At 40.2% G+C, this 27,123-nt stretch overlaps 1 protein-coding gene across 1 annotated transcript in view; it reads right to left on the bottom strand.

Annotated features, from left to right (window-relative positions):
* LOC117516466 (scavenger receptor cysteine-rich domain-containing group B protein) overlaps positions 1 to 23,876 on the bottom strand; it is a 42,353-nt gene extending 18,477 nt beyond the window's left edge. Inside the window, exons 1-4 of the mRNA XM_034177381.1 lie at positions 23,840 to 23,876; positions 8,590 to 8,892; positions 8,444 to 8,506; positions 7 to 321 (exon numbers count right to left, since the gene is read on the bottom strand). Coding sequence (XP_034033272.1) covers positions 7 to 321; positions 8,444 to 8,506; positions 8,590 to 8,892; positions 23,840 to 23,852 — 694 coding nt within the window. The 5' untranslated portion in view covers positions 23,853 to 23,876. The remainder of the gene's footprint in view (positions 1 to 6; positions 322 to 8,443; positions 8,507 to 8,589; positions 8,893 to 23,839) is intronic.
* Between the last annotated feature and the right edge of the window lie 3,247 nt (positions 23,877 to 27,123).

Genomic DNA, 27,123 nt, shown 5'->3' with positions numbered 1-27,123 from the left:
ACTTACGAGCACAAACGACCCCAGCGTCCTCGTGGTGGCCGCAGTTGTGGTTGCCCCAACCAAAATGATGACATTTGGATAGCTGCTTTTCGTGGCCGTAGCAGTTAACATTGTCCAGCAGAATGTGTCCGGTTCCATATCCAAATGCAGCCATAATCGGGGCGGAGATCACTTGGCCGCAGCCTAACTGCTGGCACACCACCTGTGCATCTCTGTAGTCCCAGGCATCATCACACACTGTCCCCCACTTTCCCTGGAAGTAGATCTCAACCCGACCCTGGCAGGAGTCGGATCCACCTGCCAGACGGATGGTGCCATCTCCTAAAGAACGAGGAAGCAGTTCATCAATACTCATACTTTCATGTTCCCTATGTGTAAAAAGGAGGGCAGGATACAATGCGTACTGTCATGTCAGTCATGGAGAAAAGCACGTTCATCTTGTGTTGCACTTAGCACAAATATTGTCATCTTATGCCTTCAAAAACAATTTTTCCCACAGACAATAGAGATTCTCATGTGTCCATCATCTACAAATAGTCAGCACCTGAAAAGTTGTGAATATGGAAGGCTTCACCGCATTCCCAGTGGGATTGATGACAGCCACCAGATACGTCACATTCTGAGGAAATGTGATTCTGGTGACTGGTGTGGGTGTGCTGTGGTGTCTCACGATCCATTTCACACAACAAAGGCAGACCCAGAATTCAGGAGGCCTTTGAGGTTGCACTATTCTACAATTTCCCCACGAGAGATGTCTGACTGTAATGAAAAACTTGTTTTCATAGCAACAAATTTGCAACAGTTAAGCAAACCTGAAATGCACCCATTCATTTTCTAAAAGGGTAATTATTTTAAGAGGATTTTATCAGGACAAAACCACCCATTATTCATTATTAAACCAGCTGCTGCATTATGGAGGAACATCTGGCGTACCAATTGTTCTGCCTTATTTATTTATTTATGTATTTTGAGAATTTTGACCCAAGTTCAATAAATCACAAGAAGACATCCTTGAATACAAAAAATAGCAATTTGTTAAAATGATTTTTGATCAGAATGCTCCGATCCGCTTATTGGGTGAAGAAACAATGTAACAGCTGGTCTTTAGACTTTTTGCAAATCATCTTGAGATTGCACAGTTGTTTTCATCTGATGCTGTCACACAAGATTATTGACAAATGTCACATGCTTTTGTCCAAAAGTGTGCAAAGTGAAGCCCTGACAATGACTGTTATTGGGCTTGTTTTAGCTGAAATCTCCCAGCTATATCATCCAGTATGAGTTTTAAAATTCTTCTATTTACTGTTTTTCATACTTTCATACCTCATGTTGTTATACACACACACTCATCTTCAACCGCTTAGTCCAATCAAGGGTTGCAGGGGGCTGGAGCCTATCCCAGCAGTCATAGAGCACGAGGCGGGGTACACCCAGGACAGGACACCAATCTGTCACAGAGCCACAAACATACAAACAAACACATTCACACCCACTCACACACCTACGGACAATTTAAAGACTCCAGTCCACCTAACCCGCATGTCTTTGGATGTGGGAGGAAACCGGCACACCCGGAGGAAACCCATGCAAACACAGGGAGAACATGCAAACTCCACACAGAAAGGCCACAGGCGGGAATTGAACCCATGATCTTCTTGCTGTGATGCAACAGTGCTAACCACTAAGCCACCGTGCTGCCCCATGTTGTTATAATAATACTTTTATTTCTTTATGTAGTACATTTTAAAATGCAGTACTTATGAATAAAAACAGACGGTACAACTAGAGGAGGTACCGTCTTCACCCAGGTGAAGAGCAGGTACCAAGTTGTAAGCATTTTTTGTTCAAAATAAATTTTAAAAAGTGAGCACACCATTGGAATCAGCGCATCAGTGTGAGGCTGTTAGATGTTATATGACTGTGCTAAAACTATCAACCTTGTGCTATTTCCTCATAGTGTTAACATATTTATTATTAGATTCTTTTACACTTTTTTGTTTCATGTTCTGTATTGTATTGACTTAAAATAATTATTACCATGATTCTGCACATTCCTATACAGTAGGTGGTGGTATACACCTCTAAAGCTGGCTTGCAACCAACCCATCGATAAACACAAAGAAGACATTTTATTTTTGTTATACACCATATCGTAGCCTGACAACCGGCCTGAATTAGGTTGGATACTGGCCTATCTCTCCTAGTGATTGGTTGGCGGCCAAGACGCTGACGTCAGCCTCACTTTGGTGTGACAATCAATCAATCAATCAACTTTTTTCTTATATAGCGCCAAATCACAACAAACAGTTGCCCCAAGGCGCTCCATATTGTAAGGCAAGGCCATACAATAATTATGTAAAACCCCAACGGTCAAAACGACCCCCTATGAGCAAGCACTTGGCCACAGTGGGAAGGAAAAACTCCCTTTTAACAGGAAGAAACCTCCAGCAGAACCAGGCTCAGGGAGGGGCAGTCTTCTGCTGAGACTGGTTGGGGCTGAGGGAAAAAAACAGGAAAAAGACATGCTGTGGAGGGGATCAGAGATCGATTACTAATGATTAAATGCAGAGTGGTGCATACGGAGCAAAAAGAGAAAGAAACAGTGCATCATGGGAACCCCCCCACAATCTATGTCTAAAGCAGCATAACCAAGGGATGGTCCAGGGTCACCCGATCCAGCCCTAACTATAAGCCTTAGCGAAAAGGAAAGTTTTAAGCCTAATCTTAAAAGTAGAGAGGGTATCTGTCTCCCTGATCTGAATTGGGAGCTGGTTCCACAGGAGAGGAGCCTGAAAGCTGAAGGCTCTGCCTCCCATTCTACTCTTACAAACCCTAGGAACTACAAGTAAGCCCGTAGTCTGAGAGCGAAGCGCTCTAATGGGGTAATATGGTACTACGAGGTCCCTAAGATAAGATGGGACCTGATTATTCAAAACCTTATAAGTAAGAAGAAGAATTTTAAATTCTATTCTAGAATTAACAGGAAGCCAATGAAGAGAGGCCAACACGGGTGAGATATGCTCTCTCCTGCTAGTCCCCGTCAGTACTCTAGCTGCAGCATTCTGAACCAACTGAAGGCTTTTTAGGGAACTTTTAGGACAACCTGATAATAATGAATTACAATAGTCCAGCCTAGAGGAAATAAATGCATGAATTAGTTTTTCAGCATCACTCTGAGACAAGACCTTTCTGATTTTAGAGATATTGCGTAAATGCAAAAAGGCAGTCCTACATATTTGTTTAATATGCGCTTTGAATGACATATCCTGATCAAAAATGACTCCAAGATTTCTCACAGTATTACTAGAGATCAGGGTAATGCCATCCAGAGTAACGATCTGGTTAGACACCATGCTTCTAAGATTTGTGGGGCCAAGTACAATAACTTCAGTTTTATCTGAGTTTAAAAGCAGGAAATTAGAGGTCATCCATGTCTTTATGTCTGTAAGACAATCCTGCAGTTTAGCTAATTGGTGTGTATCCTCTGGCTTCATGGATAGATAAAGCTGGGTATCATCTGCGTAACAATGAAAATTTAAGCAATACCGTCTAATAATACTGCCTAAGAGCGCTGCTCTCCTATTGGTCGTTTAGGAGTGGGAATTCCCACTCCTAAATGGCAGCTAATATTTGGCCTAATTCAGGCCGGTTGTCGGGCTAGCCATATCGGAGTCTCTGGTGATGCAGTGCATTGTGGTAGAGGTCAGAGTTCACTACTACCAAACATAGCAAACATATGCGAGCGGCTATTTAAATCTAAGTAATTTCTCTCTCTGTTTATCAGTATTTTGTGTTTGTTTGGTGCCAGCAGCTGCTGTAATTCCAGCTCCAATAGCTATCTTAAAGTTGCTGCAGTTAAAAAGCTCATAGTGTGGAATCTCGGGATCGAGCTGACGGCCCGTCGTGAGGCGAGCTGCCTTCTGTCCCAGCCCCTGGCTCTCGGCGCCCCCTTGATGCTCTTAGCTGAGTGTCCTGACTCCCTCGGGGTCCAAAGCGTTTACTTTAAAGAAATTGGAGTGTTCAAAGCAGGCCTGGTCACCTGAAGACCCCAGCTAAGAATAATGGAATAGTACTCCGGTTCTATTTTGTGGGTTTTCTTATCTGAACTGATGCCACGATTAAGAGGGATGGCCTGGGGCATTCGTATTGTGCCGCTAGAGGTGAAATTCTTGGATCGGCGCAAGATGGACGAAAGTGAAAGCATTTTGGCAAGAATGTTTTCATTAATCAAGAATGAAAGTCAGAGGTTTGAAGATGATCAGATACCGTCGTAGTTCTGACCATAAATGATGCCAACTAGCGATCCGGAGGCGTTATTTCCATGAAACTGATGGGCAGCATCCGGGAAACCAAACTCTTTGGGTTCTGGGGGGAGAAGGAAGGGCACTGCCACACTCTTAAAAAGGAGCTGCTGTCTCATTGACAAAAAGTAATGTACCAATTTGCATAGATTTTTTTTTATAGTTATTTCGACTTAGTTATTTCAACTTTCAACTGAGTTAATGCCACAAGACTTCTGTAGTTAAGTTGAAATAACTTTAGTTCAGTTGAAATAACTTTTAAAAAATCTATGCAAATTGTTCCGTCACGTTTTGTCATTAAGACAGCTGTTCATTTTTTAGGGTGGAGTGGAGCCTGCATCTTAATTTGACTCAACACAGGTAACCTCACCCGGCCCAGACACGGAAAGGACTGACAGATTGAAAGCTCTTTCTTGATTCTGTGGGTGGTGGTGCATGGCCGTTCTTAGTTGGTGGTATGATTTGTCTGGTTAATTTTGATAACGAAGAGTCTCCGGCATGCTAACTAGTTACACCGCCCCGTGTGGTAGGTGTCAACTTCTTAGAGGGACAAGTGGCATTCAGCCACACGAGATTGAGCAAAAATACTGGCAATTGTGATAGTAGTGAAGAATGGATTTTGCAGACATGCAAAATCCAGTCGTATTCTTTGAGCCTGCAGAAACCGTGCTGTATGGTACCTGTGACCTTTGATCCGGAAGTGCTACAGGCTTGCCCAGACATGCACATTCGTAACCGCGAAATGGCTTATTTTTTATTTTCAGACTGTGGTTTATGACGTGACCAAGCTGATTGCATTAGAGCAGTGATTCATAATTGATTAAATCGTTCACGTGTGCTGAAAATGACATCATTGTTTACATGGTGCTATGCTAATGGATAATGTTAGCATGACCGAATGGCTCTTGTGTGATGAGTTTATGACAAATATATGAAATAATATGACTTGTGCGGCTAACTGGTGCAACGAATTATAGTGTGTGCCGCAATTTTTACGCTGAGTGAGGTGGCGCCTTTTGTGTCGATCTGCTGCTGACACACACACACACACACACACACACACACACACACACACACACACACACACACACACACACACACACACACACACACACACACACACACACACACACACACACACACACACACACACACACACACAGTCTTGTAGGACTGTATTGTATCCTATCGTATCGTATCGTACCATATTGCATCGTATTGTATTGTATAATATAATAGTGGGTTAATAATGTAATAATTGTTGCTTTCCCATCACAATTTTTGTTTGACAAAATTCCAAATAAAATGGGGTAAACGGGAACAACTTAATGATTGCATTTGTGACCAACTAATAAACACCATTTTTCACTAAAGTTTTATTCAGATTTTGTTAGAATTTTACTCATCTAAATTTATGTTGTAATTTTATTAATTTTCTCATTTTAAAGCTGCAGTTGTAACAATTGCCTCTCTAGCTAGCTAGCTAATTTGCTACCAGGTAGCTATCTTTTTAAAACTTTAGTGGTTAATGTAATTGTTTTAACAATTTTGATACTGATGTAAAGCCTTTATAAGAGCATCTGTTCACGGACTGGCACCTCCCTACTTAGCTGACCTGCTTAAACCCTACGTACCGGCCCGGGCTCTGCATTCTTAAAGTGCAGGACTACTTTCTGTCTCTGGGGTGAATAAAAAGTCTGTAGCTCACAGAGCTTTCGCTTATCGTGTCCCTGTTTTGTGGAATGATCTCCCCGCATCAATAAAACACATTCTGTTGAGACTTTCAAGTCCAGACATAAGACGCACTTATTTTCTCTTTCATATGGCTAGCTTACTGCCATAGTATGTTACAATGCTTTTTACCCTTTTAAATTCATTTTATTAGTAAACAGAGCGGGCCACGGCCTCAACTTTATCTAAAGTCTGGGTATTTTAGTGAAGCTTAGGGCTAGTGGTCAGCGATCACCTTAGTATTTCTTCTGTTTTTCTTGTTGCTTAATGCTGACAAATTATTCTGTATTTGTTGTCTTTCTGCCGCCTGATTCTTTTTTTTTTCTCTCTGCTTGAGGTGCGGTTCCATCCAGAGATGGGGGTGGTGTCTTCTTCTGCAACCCTCCCATCCTGCGTACCGGCATGAACGCCCAAAATTTCCCGTATATTCGTTTTGTAAATTGTGTCAGTAGCATGGCCCAACCAGAGGGTCACCCCCTTGAGTCTGTTCTGCTTGAGGTGTCTTCCTCAAATCATCAGGGGGAGTTTTACCACGGTCGCCTGTGTGCTTGCTCTGGGGGTTGGTAAGGTTAGACCTTACTTGTGTGATGTGCCTTAAGGCAACTCTGTTGTGATTTGGTGCTATATAAATTAAATAAATTGAAATTGAATTTGTTGTATAAAAGCTGTCATACAAAATGATTCATTTTATCATGATCTCTACTTGATGGCTGGTAAAATTTGTATAGCTTTACACATGTACAGTACTTTAAATATGTAATAATTAAGATAAGACTTTATTGATCTCACAGTGGAGAAATTCACATGTTACATCAATTATTCACATATTGTTCAACAAGGTGACCTGAATATGTGATTTGAAAACATTTTTTGTTTACTTTTAAAAGTATGTGTAACTCCAGAAGATCTCATAGTCAGATGACTCATCATTTGCTTTTATGTTTTCTTTTAAATATGCAATAATGTGCAGATGTTTTAGGTACATTTAGTGTTATTAAATATGTAATATTTATAAATTAGTCCAAACAAATAAAATGTGTGATTGTCTTCCACCTGAAACAAAAGATAATTATCTTGGAAAATGGGTATTATTTAATCAGATTTTTATAAATACTTTAATATTGAGTGAACCTACAAAGAAATCAAAGTTAAGCAAGATGTGTGTGTGTGTGTGTGTGTGTGTGTGTGTGTGTGTGTGTGTGTGTGTGTGTGTGTGTGTGTGTGTGTGTGTGTGTGTGTGTGTGTGTGTGTGTGTGTGTGTCTCACATATCGCTCTATTTGTCAGATGGGTCTCAGCTTTTGGATATGGCTTGCGCATAGCACGATGATCTGCATCCTTTATTATGAAAATTTTGGGAATTAATTTTCAAAACCTTTATTTTGAAAGCTTTATTTTGATTAACATTCTTACTTCCAAGATGGCATGGCTCGCTGATGTCACTGGTAGCAAAGTTAAACATCAGATAGTTCATGTTGCTCGAAATCAAGGAACCAAAAGGTGATTAAAAACTGTCACCTCCTTGAATATTTTTGTTTAATACCTCTGGACTTTCTTTTCTCTGTTCTGTTTTCTATGATTGTATACTTGTTATTTTCAATAAAGTTTCTTAAATTAAAGAAAAAAGGTAGTTCATATTGCTCGCACCATTTCACATTAAAACATTTAATGCCAGCATCCCAGCAAATACTTTTACTATGAAATGCATGTTGTCAGTGTTCCTTGTGACTGAGTTTAACTTGACAACACTGAGGAGACATTAGCTAAAACCCGTTTTTTGCTAACATCAACAAATTTCCCACTATTTGTACAACGTTTCAGTAAGTACATAAGCTGAATAAAACCTATATTTGCTGTGAGTTCAAGTTTAATTAAACTCTTGAGGTGGGATAGTGAGGATGTTCTGTTTAATTTTGTCTGAGTCTCTTCCAATAACGTGTTTAGGAATCTGTTTATTTTCATATAATTGGTAATAAAAGTAATTTCTTAAAATAATATGAAATACTATATTCAAATAATAATATAATATAACATAAGTACACCTCTTTCTACATCCCACCTTCAAGCACTGCCTTATACGACTATCCATGAGACCTCTACTTAAACTCCGAATTTTCTGAAGGAATACAAATTTCCTACAAGCACTGCACTATTTTTTTTTTTGTTCATTGAAAATTAAGAACCCCACTTTAACTTGTGATTTTATCAAATTAAATTTTAAAGTCATGTAAGTCATGTTTGATTTTTGTTGGAATAGGAATGTTTGGGCATTTCAAATTTTATCTTCTGTTTTATCTTCTAAAAAAAAGGTATAGCTTGCCTAAAAGTCCTACACAGCACTGTGTATATTTAACTATGATCGGTCACAGTGACAGACTGTTAATATCAGGTAGATGAAAGCAGGGCGGCCTACCAATATCTGAGTCCCAGGGTGGCCGTGTGGTGATCTCATCTGGGCCTTTCACGGCTGACGGTTCTGACAGAAGAAAAAAAGTAAAATGTCACTAAATAAATCTGGAGGTGTTATTTTAGTTACTTATAGGTAGCACAGTGAGTTACCTCTGCAAGTTATAGCTACATCCTCATAGTGGTAGCAGTTATGGGTACCCCAGCCGTGACTGGCACACTGGCTGAGGTCAGTCTCTGATCCTTTGCAGTCCACGTTATCCAGTAGGATGGGTCCGGTCCCTTGTCTGAAGCGAGATCTGCTGCCCACGGCCACAGCCCGTCCACAGCCCAGTTGTCGACACACCACATTGGAATCAACCATGTCCCAATCATCGTCACATACTGTGCCCCATTCCCCGTTGTAGTAGACTTCCACACGACCCTCACACCTGTCACGACCGTTTACCAGACGAACTTTGAAATAAATAAATAAGCAGGTGTTGATTTAGGACTGTCATTTTTAGATCCTCATATTTATATATTTTCCCTTCTCACATACAAATACTATCATTCTCAAATACAGTACAGTGCTGGACCATCAAGGCCACACATACTTATATTCTGAAACACATGTACAGTAGTGTTCAGAATAATAGTAGTGCTATGTGACTAAAAAGATTAATCCAGGTTTTGAGTATATTTCTTATTGTTATATGGGAAACAACGTACCAGTAGATTCAGTAGATTCTCACAAATCCAACAAGACCAAGCATTCATGATATGTACACTCTTAAGGCTATGAAATTGGGCTATTAGTAAAAAAAAAAAAAAAAAAAAGTAGAAAAGGGGGTGTTCACAATAATAGTAGCATCTGCTGTTGACGCTACAAACTCAAAACTGTTATGTTCAAACTGCTTTTTTAGCAATCCTGTGAATCACTAAACTAGTATTTAGTTGTATAACCACAGTTTTTCATGATTTCTTCACACCTGCGAGGCATTAATTTTGTTGGTTTGAAACCAAGATTTTGCTTGTTTACTAGTGTGCTTGGGGTCATTGTCTTGTTGAAACACCCATTTCAAGGGCATGTCCTCTTCAGCATAAGGCAACATGACCTCTTCAAGTATTTTGACATATCCAAACTGATCCATGATACCTGGTATGCGATATATAGGCCCAACACCATAGTAGGAGAAACATGCCCATATCATGATGCTTGCACCACCATGCTTCACTGTCTTCACTGTGACCTGTGGCTTGAATTCAGAGTTTGGGGGTCGTCTCACAAACTGTCTGTGGCCCTTGGACCCAAAAAGAACAATTTTACTCTCATCAGTCCACAAAATATTCCTCCATTTCTCTTTAGGCCAGTTGATGTGTTCTTTGGCAAATTGTAACCTCTTCTGCACATGTCTTTTATTTAACAGAGGGACTGTGTGGGGGATTCTTGCAAATAAATTAGCTTCACATAGGCATCTTCTAACTGTCACAGCACTTACAGGTAACTCCAGACTGTCTTTGATCATCCTGGAGCTGATCAATGGGTGAGCCTTTGCCATTCTGGTTATTCTTCTATCCATTTTGATGGTTGTTTTCCGTTGTCTTCCACGCGTCTCTGTTTTTTTTTTGTCTATTTTAAAGCACTGGAGATCATTGTAGATGAACAGCCTATAATTTTTTGCACCTGCGTATAGGTTTTCCCCTCTCCAATCAACTTTTTAATCAAACTACGCCATTCTTCTGAACAATGTCTTGAACGTCCCATTTTCCTCAGACTTTCAAAGAGAAAAGCATGTTCAACAGGTGCTGGCTTCATCCTTAAATAGGGGACACCTGATTCACGCCTGTTTGTTCCACAAAATTGACAAACTCACTGACTGAATGCCACACTACTATTATTGTGAACACCCCCTTTTCTACTTTTTTTACTAATAGCCCAATTTCATAGCCTTAAGAGTGTGCATATCATGAATGCTTGGTCTTGTTGGATTTTTGAGAATCTACTGAATCTACTGGTACCTTGTTTCCCATGTAACAATAAGAAATATACTCAAAACCTGGATTAATCTTTTTAGTCACATAGCACTACTATTATTCTGAACACTACTGTATATGAGAGGAAGTGCGTGTGTGTGTGAGAGAGAGAAAAATATTTGTGTGTATGTGTGAGTAACAAATGTATGTGTGACGAAAAATATATGTATGTGTGAGTGAAAAAATATATGTGTGAGGGGAAATATATGTATGTGTGAGTGGAAAATGTATGCGTGAGGGAAGATACACACACATATATAAATAAATAAATATATATATATATATATATATATATATATATATATATATATATATATATATATATATATATATATATATATATATATATTTATATGTATGTATGTGAGAGGGAAAATATGTATGTGTGGGTGGAAAAATGTGTATGGGAAAATATATATGTGTGAGGGGAAATATATGTATGTGTGAGTGGAAAATGTATGCGTGAGGGAAGATACACACACACACACACACACACACACACACACACATATATATATATATATATATATATATATATATATATATATATGTATGTATGTGAGAGAGAAAATATGTATGTGTGGGTGGAAAAATATGTGTATGGGAAAATATATATGTGTGAGGGGAAAATATATGTATGTGTGAGTGAAAAATGTATGTGTGAGGGAAAACAGGGTGGGCTAATAAAATGTTACCACTTTTTTAATTCCTACAATTTCCAAAATAACAAAGATTTCTTTTTCATTTTCAAGAACTGCTATTCCTGAAAATGAAAAAGAAATTCAGAGAATCCCTCTTGAGATGTGTGGCAATGTCATCACAAACTTCAATGTGCGTGTTGCAGCTGTATTCCAAAGAAGAGGGCCGTGGATTCAACATGTCATCAATTATTGAACTGTGTGGAAAACAAGCTGGTTGGTAGGTGTTCAAATACTTATTTGCAGCAGTAACATACAAATTAATTATTAAAAAATGATACATTGTGATTTTATGGATTTTTTTTAGATTCTGTCTCTCACAGTTGAAGTGTACCTACGATAAAAATTACAGACCTCTCCATTCTTTGTAGGTGGGAAAACCTGCAAAACTGACAGGGGGTCAAATACTTATTTTCCCCACTGTATATGTATGTGTGAGTGAAAAATGTATGTATGAGGGAAAATGTATGTGTGAGGGAAAATATATGTATATGTGAGTGAAAAAATGTATGTGTGAGGGAAAATATATGTACAACCTCAATTCCAGTGACGTTGGGGCGTTTTGTAAAATGTAAATAAAAACAGAATACAATGATTTGCAAATCCTCTACAACCTATATTCAGTTGAATATACCACAAAGACAAGATATTTAATGTTCAAACTGATAAACTTTATTGCTTTTGGGCAAAGCTTTTGCTCATTTTGAAATGGATTCCTGCAACACATTTCAAAAAAGCTGGGACAGTGGTACGTTTACCACTGTGTTACATCATCTTTCCTTCTAACAACACTCAATAAGCATTTGGGAACTGAGGACACGAATTGTTGAAGCTTTGCAGGTAGAATTCTTTCCCATTCTTGCTTGATGTACAACTTCAGTTGTTCAACAGTCCGGGGCAGCCCAGTCTCACATTTTTTTTCGTGCTCCCGTCACGAACTGAGTCAAATTTTTGTGATTTTTTTTTTTTTAAACTCACTATTACTAACCCTACTTCTACCCCAACCCTAACCTTAACCATAGCCTAATCCTACTCCTTCCCCCCACCCTAACCATAAGCACCCCGACTTCCCCGCTTCACTTTTAATTTCATGCCTCCATCACGGATTGAATTAGAATGAATTTGTGCTGCCGTGACAAAAATGAGGCACTTTTCGTCACAATATCACGAACCAATAGATTAATGTGTATTTCGTGCTGCTGAATCACGACTTGCCGTGAGACCAGGTTGTCCGGGGTCTCCGTTGTCGTATTTTGTGCTTCATGATGCACCACACATTTTCAATGGGCGACAGGTCTGGACTGCAGGCAGGCCAGTCTAGTACCCGCACTCTTTTTTTAAGAAGCCACGCTGTTGTAACATGTGCAGAATGTGTCTTGGCATTGTCTTGCTGAAATAAGCAAGGACGTCCCTGAAAAAGATGTTGCTTGGATGCAGCATGTGTTGCTCCAAAACCTGGATGTACCTTTCAGCATTGATGGTGCCATCACAGATGTGTAAGTTGCCCATGACATGGGCACTAACACACCCCCATACCATCACAGATGCTGGCTTTTGAACTTTGTGATGGTAACAATCTGGATGGTCTTTTTCCTCTTTTGTCCGGAGGACACGACATCCATGATTTCCAAAAACAATTTGAAATGTGGACTCATCAGACCACAGCACACTTTTCCACTTTGTGTCTGTCCATTTCAAATGAGCTCGGGCCCAGAGAAGGAGGCGGTGTTTCTGGATGTTGTTGATGTATGGCTTTCGCTTTGCATGGTAGAGTTTTAACTTCAAATCAAATCAAATCAATTTTATTTATATAGCACCAAATCACAACAAACAGTTGCCCCAAGGCGCTTTATATCGTAAGGCAAAGCCATACAATAATTACAGAAAAACCCCAAACGGTCAAAATGACCCCCTGTGAGCAAGCACTTGGCGACAGTGGGAAGGAAAAACTCCCTTTTAACAGGAAGAAACCTCCAGCAGAACCAGGCTCAGGGAGGGGCAGTCTTCTGCTGGGACTGGTTGGGGCTGAGGGAGAGAATCAGGAAAAAGACATGCTGTGGAGGGGAGCAGAGATCGATCACTAATGATTAAATGCAGAGTGGTGCATACAGAGAAAAAAGAGAAAGAAACAGTGCATCATGGGAACCCCCCAGCAGTCTACGTCTATAGCAGCATAACTAAGGGATGGTTCAGGGTCACCTGATCCAGCCCTAACTATAAGCTTTAGCAAAAAGGAAAGTTTTAAGCCTAATCCTAAAAGTAGACAGGGTGTCTGTCTCCCTGATCCGAATTGGGAGTTGGTTCCACAGGAGAGGAGCCTGAAAGCTGAAGGCTCTGCCTCCCATTCTACTCTTACAAACCCTAGGAACTACAAGTAAGCCTGCAGTCTGAGAGCGAAGTGCTCTATTGGGGTGATATGGTACTATGAGGTCCCTAAGATAAGATCAATCAATCAATCAATCAATCAATTTTATTTATATAGCGCCAAATCACAACAAACAGTTGCCCCAAGGCGCTTTATATTGTAAGGCAAGGCCATACAGATGGGATCTGATTATTCAAAACCTTATAAGTAAGAAGAATAATTTTAAATTCTATTCTAGAATTAACAGGAAGCCAATGAAGAGAGGCCAATATGGGTGAGATATGCTCTCTCCTTGTAGTCCCTGTCAGTACTCTAGCTGCAGCATTTTGAATTAACTGAAGGCTTTTCAGGGAACTTTTAGGACAACCTGATAATAATGAATTACAATAGTCCAGCCTAGATGAAATAAATGCATGAATTAGTTTTTCAGCATCACTCTGAGACAAGACCTTTCTAATTTTAGAGATATTGCGCAAATGCAAAAAAGCAATCCTACATATTTGTTTAATACGAGGTCTATTAGAAAAGTATCCGATCTTATTATTTTTTTCAAAAACCATATGGATTTGAATCACGTGTGATTACATCAGACACGCTTGAACCCATGGCATGCGAGAGTTTTTTCACGCCTGTCGGTTACGTCATTCACCTGTGGGCAGTCTTTGAGTGAGGAGTGGTCCACCCTCTCGTCGATTTTTTTCATTGTTTAGGAATGGCTCAGAGACTGCTGCTTTGTTTGATCAAATTTTTTTCAAAACTGTAAGGCACAACTGAGTGGACACCATTCGATAAATTCAGCTGGTTTTCGGTAAAAATTTTAACGGCTGATGAGAGATTTTGGTCTGGTAGTGTCGCCGTAAGGACAGCCCACGGTGCCTGACGGCGATCTGTGCTTCGAGGCGGCAGCGTCTCGCAGTTTCAAGTTGAAAACTTCCACATTTCAGGCTCTGTTGACCCAGGAAGTCGTCAGAGAACAGAGAACTTTCAGAAGAAGTCGGCATGAGGAGTTTATTCGGACATTCCATTGTTAACAGACATTTTGTAATGAAAGAACGTGCGGGCAGAGTCGCATGTCGGGCCGGACCCGACCGCGGGGGGTCGCGACAGGAAAAACACCTCCGTTGGAAACCTTAACGGATAAGTTCCTTCCCACTGTCGCCAAGTGCTTGCTCACAGGGGGTCGTTTTGACCGTTGGGGTTTTTACGTAATTATTGTATGGCCTTGCCTTACAATATAAAGCGCCTTGGGGCAACTGTTTGTTGTGATGTGGCACTATATAAATAAAATTGATTGATTGATTGAAGTTGGAACATGCCCAAGCTGTTAAACAATTTCTCAGATACTCACTTGTTGAAAGCCATCAAAAGCCGCCTGAATTTTACAAATGGTTTTCAACACGGAGGTGTTTTTCCTGTCGCGGCGCACACAGATTTGCCGAGTCGTCACGGAAAGGACTCGGCGAATTTGCGCGCATATCTTTCATTAAAAAATGTCCTTGAACAGTGGAATGTCTGCATAAAGTCCTCATGCCGGCCTCTTCTAAATCTTCTCTGTTGTCTCACGACGTCCTGGGTGAATTAAGCCTTAAATTAGGATGTTTTCAGGTCGAAACAGGCCGACGACGGTGACTGGAAGCGCTGCGCTACGTCCCGCTCCGTGGGAAGTCCTTACACCGACAGAAACACCCCATAATCTCTCATCAGCCGTTAAACTTTTCACCGAAAACCAGCTTAATTTCTCGAATAGTGTCCACTCGGATATTCCTCACAGGTCCAGAAAAAATTTTGATAAAGCAACGCGCGACGTCTCGAGCAGCGTGTGAAACAAAGGAATTCAGCCGAGAGGGCGGGACCACATCTCACTCAAGGCCTGCCCACAGGGAAATGACGTCACCGACACGCATGAAAACACTCACGCATGCGCAAGAGGGTTCAAGCATGATTGGTGTAATCGCACGTCATTCAAATACATATAGTTAAAAAAAATAAAAGTGTCGGTTTCTTATCTAATAGACCTCGTATGCGCATTGAATGACATATCCTGATCAAAAATGACTCCAAGATTTCTCACAGTATTACTAGAGGTCAGGGTAATGCCATCCAGAGTAAGGATCTGGTTAGACACCATGTTTCTAAGATTTGTGGGGCCAAGTACAATAACTTCAGTTTTATCTGAGTTTAAAAGCAGGAAATTAGAGGTCATCCATGTCTTTATGTCTGTAAGACAATCCTGCAGTTTAGCTAATTGGTGTGTGTCCTCTGCCTAAGGGAAACATGTATAAAGTGAATAAAATTGGTCCTAGCACAGAACCTTGTGGAACTCCATAATTAACCTTAGTCTGTGAAGAAGATTCCCCATTTACATGAACAAGTTGTAATCTATTAGATAAATATGATTCAAACCACCGCAGCGCAGTGCCTTTAATACCTATGGCATGCTCTAATCTCTGTAATAAAATTTTATGGTCAACAGTATCAAAAGCAGCACTGAGGTCTAACAGAACAAGCACAGAGATGAGTCCACTGTCTGAGGCCATAAGAAGATGATTTGTAACCTTCACTAATGCTGTTTCTGTACTATGAATTCTAAAACCTGACTGAAACTCTTCAAATAGATCATTCCTCTGCAGATGATCAGTTAGCTGTTTTACAACTACCCTTTCAAGAATTTTTGAGAGAAAAGGAAGGTTGGAGATTGGCCTATAATTAGCTAAGATAGCTGGGTCAAGTGATGGCTTTTTAAGTAATGGTTTAATTACTGCCACCTTAAAAGCCTGTGGTACATAGCCAACTAATAAAGATAGATTGATCATATTTAAGATCGAAGCATTAATTAATGGTAGGGCTTCCTTGAGCAGCCTGGTAGGAATGGGGTCTAATAGACATGTTGATGGTTTGGAGGAAGTAACTAATGAAAATAACTCAGACAGAACAATCGGAGAGAAAGAGTCTAACCAAATACCGGCATCACTGAAAGCAGCCAAAGATAACGATATGTCTTTGGGATGGTTATGAGTAATTTTTTCTCTAATAGTTAAAATTTTATTAGCAGAGAAAATCATGAAGTCATTACTAGTTAAATTTAAAGGAATACTCGGCTCAATAGAGCTCTGACTCTTTGTCAGCCTGGCTACAGTGCTGAAAAGAAACCTGTGGTTGTTCTTATTTTCTTCAATTAGTGATGAGTAGTAAGATGTCCTAGCTTTACGGAGGGCTTTTTTTTTATAGAGCAACAGACTCTTTTTCCAGGCTAAGTGAAGATCTTCTAAATTAGTGAGACGCCATTTCCTCTCCAACTTACGGGTTATCTGCTTTAAGCTGCGAGTTTGTGAGTTATACCACGGAGTCAGGCACTTCTGATTTAAGGCTCTCTTTTTTCAGAGGAGCTACAGCATCCAAAGTTGTCTTCAATGAGGATGTAAAACTATTGACGAGATAATCTATCTCACTCACAGAGTTTAGGTAGCTACTCTGCACTGTGTTGGTATATGGCACTGGAGAACATAAAGAAGGAATCATATCCTTAAACCTAGTTACAGCGCTTTCTGAAAGACTTCTAGTGTAATGAAACTTATTCCCCACTGCTGGGTAGTCCATCAGAGTAAATGTAAATGTTATTAAGAAATGATCAGACAGAAGGGGGTTTTCAGGGAATACTGTTAAGTCTTCAATTTCCATTCCATAAGTCAGAACAAGATCTAAGGTATGATTAAAGTGGTGGGTGGACTCATTTACATTTTGAGCAAAGCCAGTCGAGTCTAACAATAGATTAAATGCAGTGTTGAGACTGTCATTCTCAGCATCTGTGTGGATGTTAAAATCGCCCACTATAATTATCTTATCTGAGCTAAGCACTAAGTCAGACAAAAGGTCTGAAAATTCACAGAGAAACTCACAGTAACGACCAGGTGGACGATAGATAACAACAAATAAAACTGGTTTTTGGGACTTCCAATTTGGATGGACAAGACTAAGAGTCAAGCTTTCAAAATGAATTAAAGCTCTGTCTGGGTTTTTGATTAATTAATAAGCTGGAGTGGAAGATTGCTGCTAATCCTCCGCCTCGGCCCGTGCTACGAGCGTTCTGGCAGTTAGTGTGACTCGGGGGTGTTGACTCATTTAAACTAACATATTCATCCTGCTGTAACCAGGTTTCTGTAAGGCAGAATAAATCAATATGTTGATCAATTATTATATCATTTACTAACAGGGACTTAGAAGAGAGAGATCTAATGTTTAATAGACCACATTTAACTGTTTTAGTCTGTGGTGCAGTTGAAGGTGCTATATTATTTCTTCTTTTTGAATTTTTATGCTTAAATAGATTTTTACTGGAGAGTCGCCAATAACCAGAGTTTGATCCTCGGCGGGTGTGTCGCCGAGTGGGGAAAAACAGTTAGAAATGTGAACGGGTTGGTGGTGTACACGGGGCTTCTGTTTAGGACTACGCTTCCTCCTCACAGTCACCCAGTCGGCCTGCTTTCCCGGCTGCTCGGGATCTGCTGGAGGGGAACTAACGGCGGCTAAGCTACCTTGGTCCGCATCGACTACAGGGGCCTGGCTAGCTGTAGGATTTTCCACGGTGCGGAGCCGAGTCTCCAATTCACCCAGCCTGACCTCCAAAGCTATGAATAAGCTACAATTATTACAAGTACCATTACTGCTAAAGGAGGCCGAGGAATAACTAAACACTTCACACCCAGAGCAGAAAAGTGCGGGAGAGACAGGAGAAGCCGCCATGCTAAACCGGCTAAGAGCTAGTAGCTGCGCTAAGCTAGCAGATTCCTAAAAACACACAAAGTGAATAATGTGTAAATAATTTAGAGGTGATTCAGCAGAGGGAGTGCTTTAGTTAAGGCATGTGAAGATTACACTGTGAAACAAATCGTTATCTAGTTATCTAGATCAATCTAACTACGCAGATTAAACAGCTAACAGATACAGCAAAACACCGCTGTGCTCCGGAACAGGAAGTGATACAATACCGCAGTGAGAGCCAACCACCAGTAGAGGCAAGCAAGAGGCTTCAGCTTGCAACTTGCACTTGTAGATGTAGCGACGAACTGTGTTAACTGACAATGGTTTTCTGAAGTGTTCCTGAGCCGACGTGGTAAGATCCTTTACACAATGATGTCGGTTTTTAATGCAGTGCCGCCTGAGGGATCGAAGGTCACAGGCATTCAATGTTGGTTTTCAGCCTTGCCGCTTACGTGTAGAAAGTTCTCAAGATTCTCTGAATCTTCTGATTATTTTATGGACTGTAAATGATGGAATCCATAAATTCCTTGCAATTGAACATTGAGAAACATTGTTCTTAAACTGTTGGACTATTTTTTTTTCACGCAGTTGCCCACAAAGTTGTCCAGCTTTACAGCTGAGGCTTTTGGGGATGCTCATTTTATAGCCAGTCATGACACTCACAATTCGTGTCCTCAGTTCCCAAACGCTTATCGAGTGTTGTTAGAAGGAAAGGTGATGTAACACAGTGGAAAACATACCACTGTCGCAGCTTTTTTGAAACGTGTTGCAGGCATCCATTTCAAAAGGAGCAAATATTTGCACAAAAACAATAAAGTTTATCAGTTTGAACATTAAATATCTTGTCTTTGTGGTGTATTCAATTGAATATAGGTTGAAGAGGATTTGCAAATCATTGTATTCTGTTTTTATTTACATTTCACACAATGTCCCAACTTCACTGGAATTGGGGTTGTATGTTTGAGTGAAAAATGTATGTGTATGGGAAAATGTATGTATGTGTGAGTGGAAAGTGTATGTGTATGGGAAAATGTATGTATGTGTGAGTGGAAAGTGTATGGGAAAATGTATGTATGTGTGAGTGGAAAGTGTATGTGTGAGGGAACATGTACGTTTGTATGAGTAAAAACGTGTGAGGGGAAATACATGCGTGTGGGAATGGAAAATGTAGCTGTGAAGGGAAATATATGTGAGTGAAAAATGTATGTGTGAGGAAAAATATATGTATGTATGAGTGGAAAATGTATGTGTGAGTGACAATCCATGTATGTGTGAGGGAAAAATGTACTCGTATGTGTATGGGAAAATATGTGTGTGTGTGTGTGTGAGTGGAAAATGTATGTGTGAGGGAAAATGCATGTATATGTGAGTGAAAAAGCCCCGCGACAGACTGGTGTCCTGTCCAGGGTGTACGATGCCTCACGCACTATGTCTGCTGGGATAAACTTCAGCCCCCCATGACCTTTAATTGGAATAAGCGGTTGAATATGAGGGAGTGAAAAATGTATGTGTGAGGGAAAATACATGTATGTGTGAGTGAAAAATTTATGTATGAGGTAAAATATATGTATGTATGAATGAAAATGTATGTGTTAGGGAAAATACATGTATGTGTGAGTGAAAAATGCATGTATGTGTGAGGAAAATACATGTATGTGTGAGTGAAAAATGTATGTATGAGGGAAAATATATGTATGTGTGAGTGTAAAATGTATGTATGAGGGAAAATATATGTATGTATGAGTGAAAAATTTATGTATGAGGGAAAATGTATGTGTGAGGGAAAATACATGTATGTGTGATGGAAAAATGTATGTGTGAGGGAAAAATGCATGTATGTGTGAGGGAAAATACATGTATGTGTGACGGAAAAATGTATGTGTGAGGAAAAATACATGCATGTGTGAGGGAAAAATGTATGTGTGAGGATAATACATGTATGTGTGAGTGAAAAGTGTGTGTTTGAGTGAAACATGTATGTGTGAGGGAAAAAACATGTATGTGTGAGTGAAAAGTGTGTGTTTGAGTGAAACATGTATGTGTGAGGGAAAAAACATGTATGTGTGAGTGAAAAGTGTGTGTTTGAGTGAAACATGTATGTGTGAGGGAAAAAACATGTATGTGTGAGTGAAAAGTGTGTGTTTGAGTGAAACATGTATGTGTGAGGGAAATACATGTATGTGTGAGTGAAAAGTGTGTGTTTGAGTGAAACATGTATGTGTGAGGGAAAAAACATGTATGCGTGAGTGAAAAGTGTGTGTTTGAGTGAAACATGTATGTGTGAGGGAAAAAACATGTATGCGTGAGTGAAAAGTGTGTGTTTGAGTGAAACATGTATGTGTGAGGGAAAAAACATGTATGTGTGAGGGAAAAAATATGTATGTGTGAGTATGGTGAAAAAGTAAGCCCTTTCGGCTGCTCCCTTAGGGCAGTGATTCTCAACCGGGGTGCCGCGGCACCCTAGGGTGCCGTGATCGATTGTCAGGGGTGCCGTGGGTATTTTTCATATTCGCGATTATTTTTCATATTCGCGATTACCGTGAATTATTTATTTTATCCACAAAGCATAAAACGACTCAGAATCTGACGTCATTGTTCTGCAGCCTCGCTCTCGTCTTAAGGCGGGACAATAACAAGGAGGCTGACGGCCGATTAAAACAGTGTCGTCTCCTTCAAAAGCCGCGTCTAAAATGCGGAGCTGTCGGTGTGTGTGTGTGCGCCTGTGTGCGCACGCGCGCGGAGTTAACAGGCTGCAGACTGCGAGGGAGGGGAGGGGGTGGGTGAGGGAGATTCCTGAATGCAGGCGGGACACGTTCAGTGCGCAGCGAGCGCGGCGCAGAGAGAGGATTTTAAATGGAGTGAACATGTTAACAAAACGAAAACGTGAAGCTTTTATACTCAACAAAAATATAAACGCAACACTTTTGGTTTTGCTCCCATTTTGTATGAGATGAACTCAAAGATCTAAAACTTTTTCCACATACACAATATCACCATTTCCCTCAAATATTGTTCACAAACCAGTCTAAATCTGTGATAGTGAGCACTTCTCCTTTGCCGAGATAATCCATCCCACCTTACAGGTGTGCCATATCAAGATGCTGATTAGACACCATGATTAGTGCACAGGTGTGCCTTAGACTGTCCACAATAAAAGGCCACTCTGAAAGGTGCAGTTTTGTTTTATTGGGGGGGATACCAGTCAGTATCTGGTGTGACCACCTTTTGCCTCATGCAGTGCAACACATCTCCTTCGCATAGAGTTGATCAGGTTGTCAATTGTGGCCTGTGGAATGTTGGTCCACTCCTCTTCAATGGCTGTGTGAAGTTGCTGGATATTGGCAGGAACTGGTACACGCTGTCGTATACGCCGGTCCAGAGCATCCCAAACATGCTCAATGAGTGACATGTCCGGTGAGTATGCCGGCCATGCAAGAACTGGGACATTTTCAGCTTCCAAGAATTGTGTACAGATCCTTGCAACATGGGGCCGTGCATTATCCCGCTGCAACATGAGGTGATGTTCTTGGATGTTGGCACAACAATGGGCCTCAGGATCTCGTCACGGTATCTCTGTGCATTCAAAATTCCATCAATAAAATGCACCTGTGTTCTTCGTCCATAACAGACACCTGCCCATACCATAACCCCACCGCCATCATGGGCCACCCGATCAACAACACTGACATCAGAAAACCGCTCACCCACACGACGCCACACACGCTGTCTGCCATCTGCCCTGGACAGTGTGAACCGGGATTCATCCGTGAAGAGAACACCTCTCCAACATGCCAAATGCCAGCGAATGTGAGCATTTGCCCACTCAAGTCGGTTACGACGACGAACTGGAGTCAGGTCGAGACCCCGATGAGGACGACGAGCATGCAGATGAGCTTCCCTGAGACGGTTTCTGACAGTTTGTGCAGAAATTCTTTGGTTATGCAAACCGATTGTTTCAGCAGCTGTCTGAGTGGCTGGTCTCAGACGATCTTGGAGGTGAACATGCTGGATGTGGAAGTCCTGGGCTGGTGTGGTTACACGTGGTCTGCGGTTGTGAGGCTGGTTGGATGTACTGCCAAATTCTCTAAAACGCCTTTGGAGACGGCTTATGGTAGAGAAATGAACATTCAATACACGAGCAACAGCTCTGGTTGACATTCCTGCTGTCAGCATGCCAATTGCACGCTCCCTCAAATCTTGCGACATCTGTGGCATTGTGCTGTGTGATAAAATTGCACCTTTCAGAGTGGCCTTTTATTGTGGGCAGTCTAAGGCACACCTGTGCACTAATCATGGTGTCTAATCAGCATCTTGATATGGCACACCTGTGAGGTGGGATGGATTATCTCAGCAAAGGAGAAGTGCTCACTATCACAGATTTAGACTGGTTTGTGAACAATATTTGAGGGAAATGGTGGTATTGTGTATGTGGAAAAGGTTTTAGATCTTTGAGTTCATCTCATACAAAATGGGAGCAAAACCAAAAGTGTTGCGTTTATATTTTTGTTGAGTACTTCTCTCTGAACTTTCTCTAAAGGTGTGATTCTGCCGTTACCGTCCTGTTCACACCATGTGCGCGTCGTATGCTGAATTTATGAGATCATGAGATGAAATAAACGGTCAAATATCTTTAAAAACATATTTAAAAAATGAGACTATATGAATGAACTGAGATACACACAAAAAAAAAAATGTTCAGACGCACAGATCACAAAAAGCAGGTGAGAACTCTGAACTTTAACAGCTGTTATTTTCCAAAGGTATTTATTTGTTCAGTCTTGAGCTTAATGTAGTGTTTAAGCACAAAACGTGACTGATGAGGAGAAACAATTTCAGAAATGCAACAGAAACAACCACAAATCAGAAAAAGTTGGGACTGTATGTAAAATGAAGATAAAAATAAAAATGTTGCACCATTCCCAGTTTCACAGAAGCCAAACGTTCTTCCAGAGTTGTGTAATTATACTACAATAGTAGAATATAAAGAAGGGGAAAAAAAGAAAAAAAAAATAGACAATATATTCGTCAATCGCAATTATTTGTCTGACAATTAATCGTCTCCAGAAATGTCTAATCGTGACAGCCCTACTTGAGATCAGAGCGCAAAATGCTTGAGGATTTTCGAAATGCGATGTTTTCTGTATCGATTTTCTATTGCGATAATTGGGTTTTGCGCAAAACCAGAGGTAATAGAATTATAATATTATTTTAGTTGGTGGTGTGCCGCAGGATTTTGTAAATATAAAAAGGGTGCCGCGACTCAAAAAAGGTTGAGAAACACTGCCTTAGGGTCACCACAGCAGATTCAAGGTGGATTTGTATGTTGATTTGGCACAAGTTTTATGCCGGATGCGATTCATCAGACACAACCGGGTTATTCCCTAAATGTAATGTGGAAACTCTGGGCTGGGACAGTGACCTTGTTTGGAAGAAGCCTGAGGGCCTGATCCACCTACTCAGGCCCTGTTTCACCGCTCCTGATATTTTTCATGGATCGGCCTGGATGCAGATTTTTTTTTCTTTTTTCTGACCATGAGTGTGGTGGAGGCCTGCAGCTCGCTCTTACCTTGGTACTGCATCACGTCTGAGGTTTGCACATCATCAGCTGAAACAGAAGAGTGGAGGGAGAGAGGCAGTATGTGCAGATTATTCTTAGCCTTCCACAGTTACTCTATCTACTCCCCTGTAACGTTACACTGAGACACACAGAAGCCTTGTTACACCTCTAAATGTTACAGCTCCCCAACACACACACGTTTTTAATCTCCACATGCAGTAAGACCCTAAAAGCTTCTGAATCCATTCCACCAATTAAAGTTGTACTTCCAGCATATTTTGAAATCCTGAAAGTTGCAACATTTAGCTTTGAATTCAGACAGTCGTCAACACTTCTGAGAATGTGTGACCAAATAATAAAGTGTGTGTGTGTGTGGGGGGGGCAAAATTGGATCATCCCTGTCTTGCCCGTTGCTTCCTTGTCAGTTTTGCAAAAAGCTTGTGATTGTTTGTGTTTTAATGCAAACTGTAATCTTCATTTTCATGTGTTCATTTTATAAAGTGGTTTATGTTTTAAAATTAAAACACTTTATTTGGGAAATGTTTAGAAACCACAGTGTTTAATGAAACTTCAAGCATTGCACCTAAGGTTTAAAGCACTCTAGAATTTTCCCCTATTCATATCAAATATTAAATGTCAAAATTTTCTGAATCCAATAAAAATATAAGAAGACTCATTTCCCCATTTAATTCAGAGTAACTACAGTAATAATTCTGTAAGTTCCAGAAAGTTAGCATTGTACAGTGTTATGCCCCGACCAATGTAGCAGAAGAAGAGATAAAAGAAGAATTTTACCAACAACTACAAGCTGTACTAGATAAGGTGTCCAGAAGAGATATTGTCATAGTGATGGGACATATGAACGCCAAAGTTGGGAGTGACAATTCAGGAAGAGAACATGTTATGGGGCAGAAGGAATGGGAACAATCAACGAGAATGGTGAGTTCATTGTGGATTTCTGCAAGATCAATCAATCAATCAATCAATTTTTTATATACCAAAATAATATTTTTTATTATTTTTTATATTTTATATATAGTGAGTTTCTCTGTGAATTTTCAGACCTTTTGTCTGACTTAGTGCTTAGCTCAGATAAGATAATTATAGTGGGCGATTTTAACATCCACACAGATGCTGAGAATGACAGCCTCAACACTGCATTTAATCTATTATTAGACTCTATCGGCTTTGCTCAAAAAGTAAATGAGTCCACCCACCACTTTAATCATATTTTAGATCTTGTTCTGACTTATGGTATGGAAATAGAAGACTTAACAGTATTCCCTGAAAACTCCCTTTTGTCTGATCATTTTTTAATAACATTTACATTTACCCTGATGGACTACCCTGCAGTGGGGAATAAGTTTCATTACACTAGAAGTCTTTCAGAAAGCGCTGTAACTAGGTTTAAGGATATGATTCCTTCTTTATGTTCTCTAATGTCATATACCAACACAGAGCAGAGTAGCTACCTAAACTCTGTAAGGGAGTTAGAGTATCTTGTCAATAGTTTTACATCCTCATTGAAGACAACTTTGGATGCTGTAGCTCCTCTGAAAAAGAGAGCTTTAAATCAGAAGTGTCTGACTCCGTGGTATAACTCACAAACTCGTAGCTTAAAGCAGATAACCCGTAAGTTGGAGAGGAAATGGCGTCTCACTAATTTAGAAGATCTTCACTTAGCCTGGAAAAAGAGTTTGTTGCTCTATAAGAAAGCCCTTCGTGAAGCTAGGACATCTTTCTACTCATCACTAATTGAAGAAAATAAGAACAACCCCAGGTTTCTTTTCAGCACTGTAGCCAGGCTGACAAAGAGTCAGAGCTCTATTGAGCTGAGTATTCCATTAACTTTAACTAGTAATGACTTCATGACTTTCTTTGCTAACAAAATTTTGACTATTAGAGAAAAAATTACTCATAACCATCCCAAAGATGTATTGTTATCTTTGGCTGCTTTCAGTGATGCCGGTATTTGGTTAGACTCTTTCTCTCCGATTGTTCTGTCTGAGTTATTTTCATTAGTTACTTCATCCAAACCATCAACATGCTTATTAGACCCCATTCCTGCCAGGCTGCTCAAGGAAGTCCTACCATTATTTAATGCTTCAATCTTAAATATGATCAATCTATCTTTGTTAGTTGGTTATGTACCACAGGCCTTTAAGGTGGCAGTAATTAAACCATTACTTAAAAAGCCATCACTTGACCCAGCTATCTTAGCTAATTATAGGCCAATCTCCAACCTTCCTTTTCTCTCAAAGATTCTTGAGAGGGTAGTTGTAAAACAGCTAACTGATCACCTGCAGAGGAATGGTCTATTTGAAGAGTTTCAGTCAGGTTTTAGAATTCATCATAGTACAGAAACAGCATTAGTGAAGGTTACAAATGATCTTCTTATGGCTTCGGACAGTGGACTTATCTCTGTGCTTGTTCTGTTGGACCTCAGTGCTGCTTTTGATACTGTTGACCATAAAATTTTATTACAGAGATTAGAGCATGTCATAGGTATTAAAGGCATTGCGCTGCGGTGGTTTGAATCATATTTGTCTAATAGATTACAGTTTGTTCATGTAAATGGGGAATCTTCTTCACAGACTAAAGTTAATTATGGAGTTCCACAAGGTTCTGTGCTAGGACCAATTTTATTCACTTTATACATGCTTCCCTTGGGCAGTATTATTAGACGGTATTGCTTAAATTTTCATTGTTACGCAGATGATACCCAGCTTTATCTATCCATGAAGCCAGAGGATACGCACCAATTAGCTAAACTGCAGGATTGTCTTACAGACATAAAGACATGGATGACCTCTAATTTCCTGCTTTTAAACTCAGATAAAACTGAAGTTATTGTACTTGGCCCCACAAATCTTAGAAGCATGGTGTCTAACCAGATCGTTACTCTGGATGGCATTTCCCTGATCTCTAGTAATACTGTGAGAAATCTTGGAGTTATTTTGATCAGGATATGTCATTCAAAGCGCATATTAAACAAATATGTAGGACTGCCTTTTTGCATTTACGCAATATCTCTAAAATCAGAAAGGTCTTGTCTCAGAGTGATGCTGAAAAACTAATTCATGCATTTATTTCCTCTAGGCTGGACTATTGTAATTCATTATTATCAGGTTGTCCTAAAAGTTCCCTAAAAAGCCTTCAGTTGGTTCAGAATGCTGCAGCTAGAGTACTGACGGGGACTAGCAGGAGAGAGCATATCTCACCCATGTTGGCCTCCCTTCATTGGCTTCCTGTTAATGCTAGAATAGAATTTAAAATTCTTCTTCTTACTTATA

Source organism: Thalassophryne amazonica, chromosome 9 (genome assembly GCF_902500255.1).
Source record: "Thalassophryne amazonica chromosome 9, fThaAma1.1, whole genome shotgun sequence".
Taxonomy (NCBI): Eukaryota; Metazoa; Chordata; class Actinopteri; order Batrachoidiformes; family Batrachoididae; genus Thalassophryne; species Thalassophryne amazonica.
This window is presented reverse-complemented; position numbering and strand designations above follow the sequence as displayed.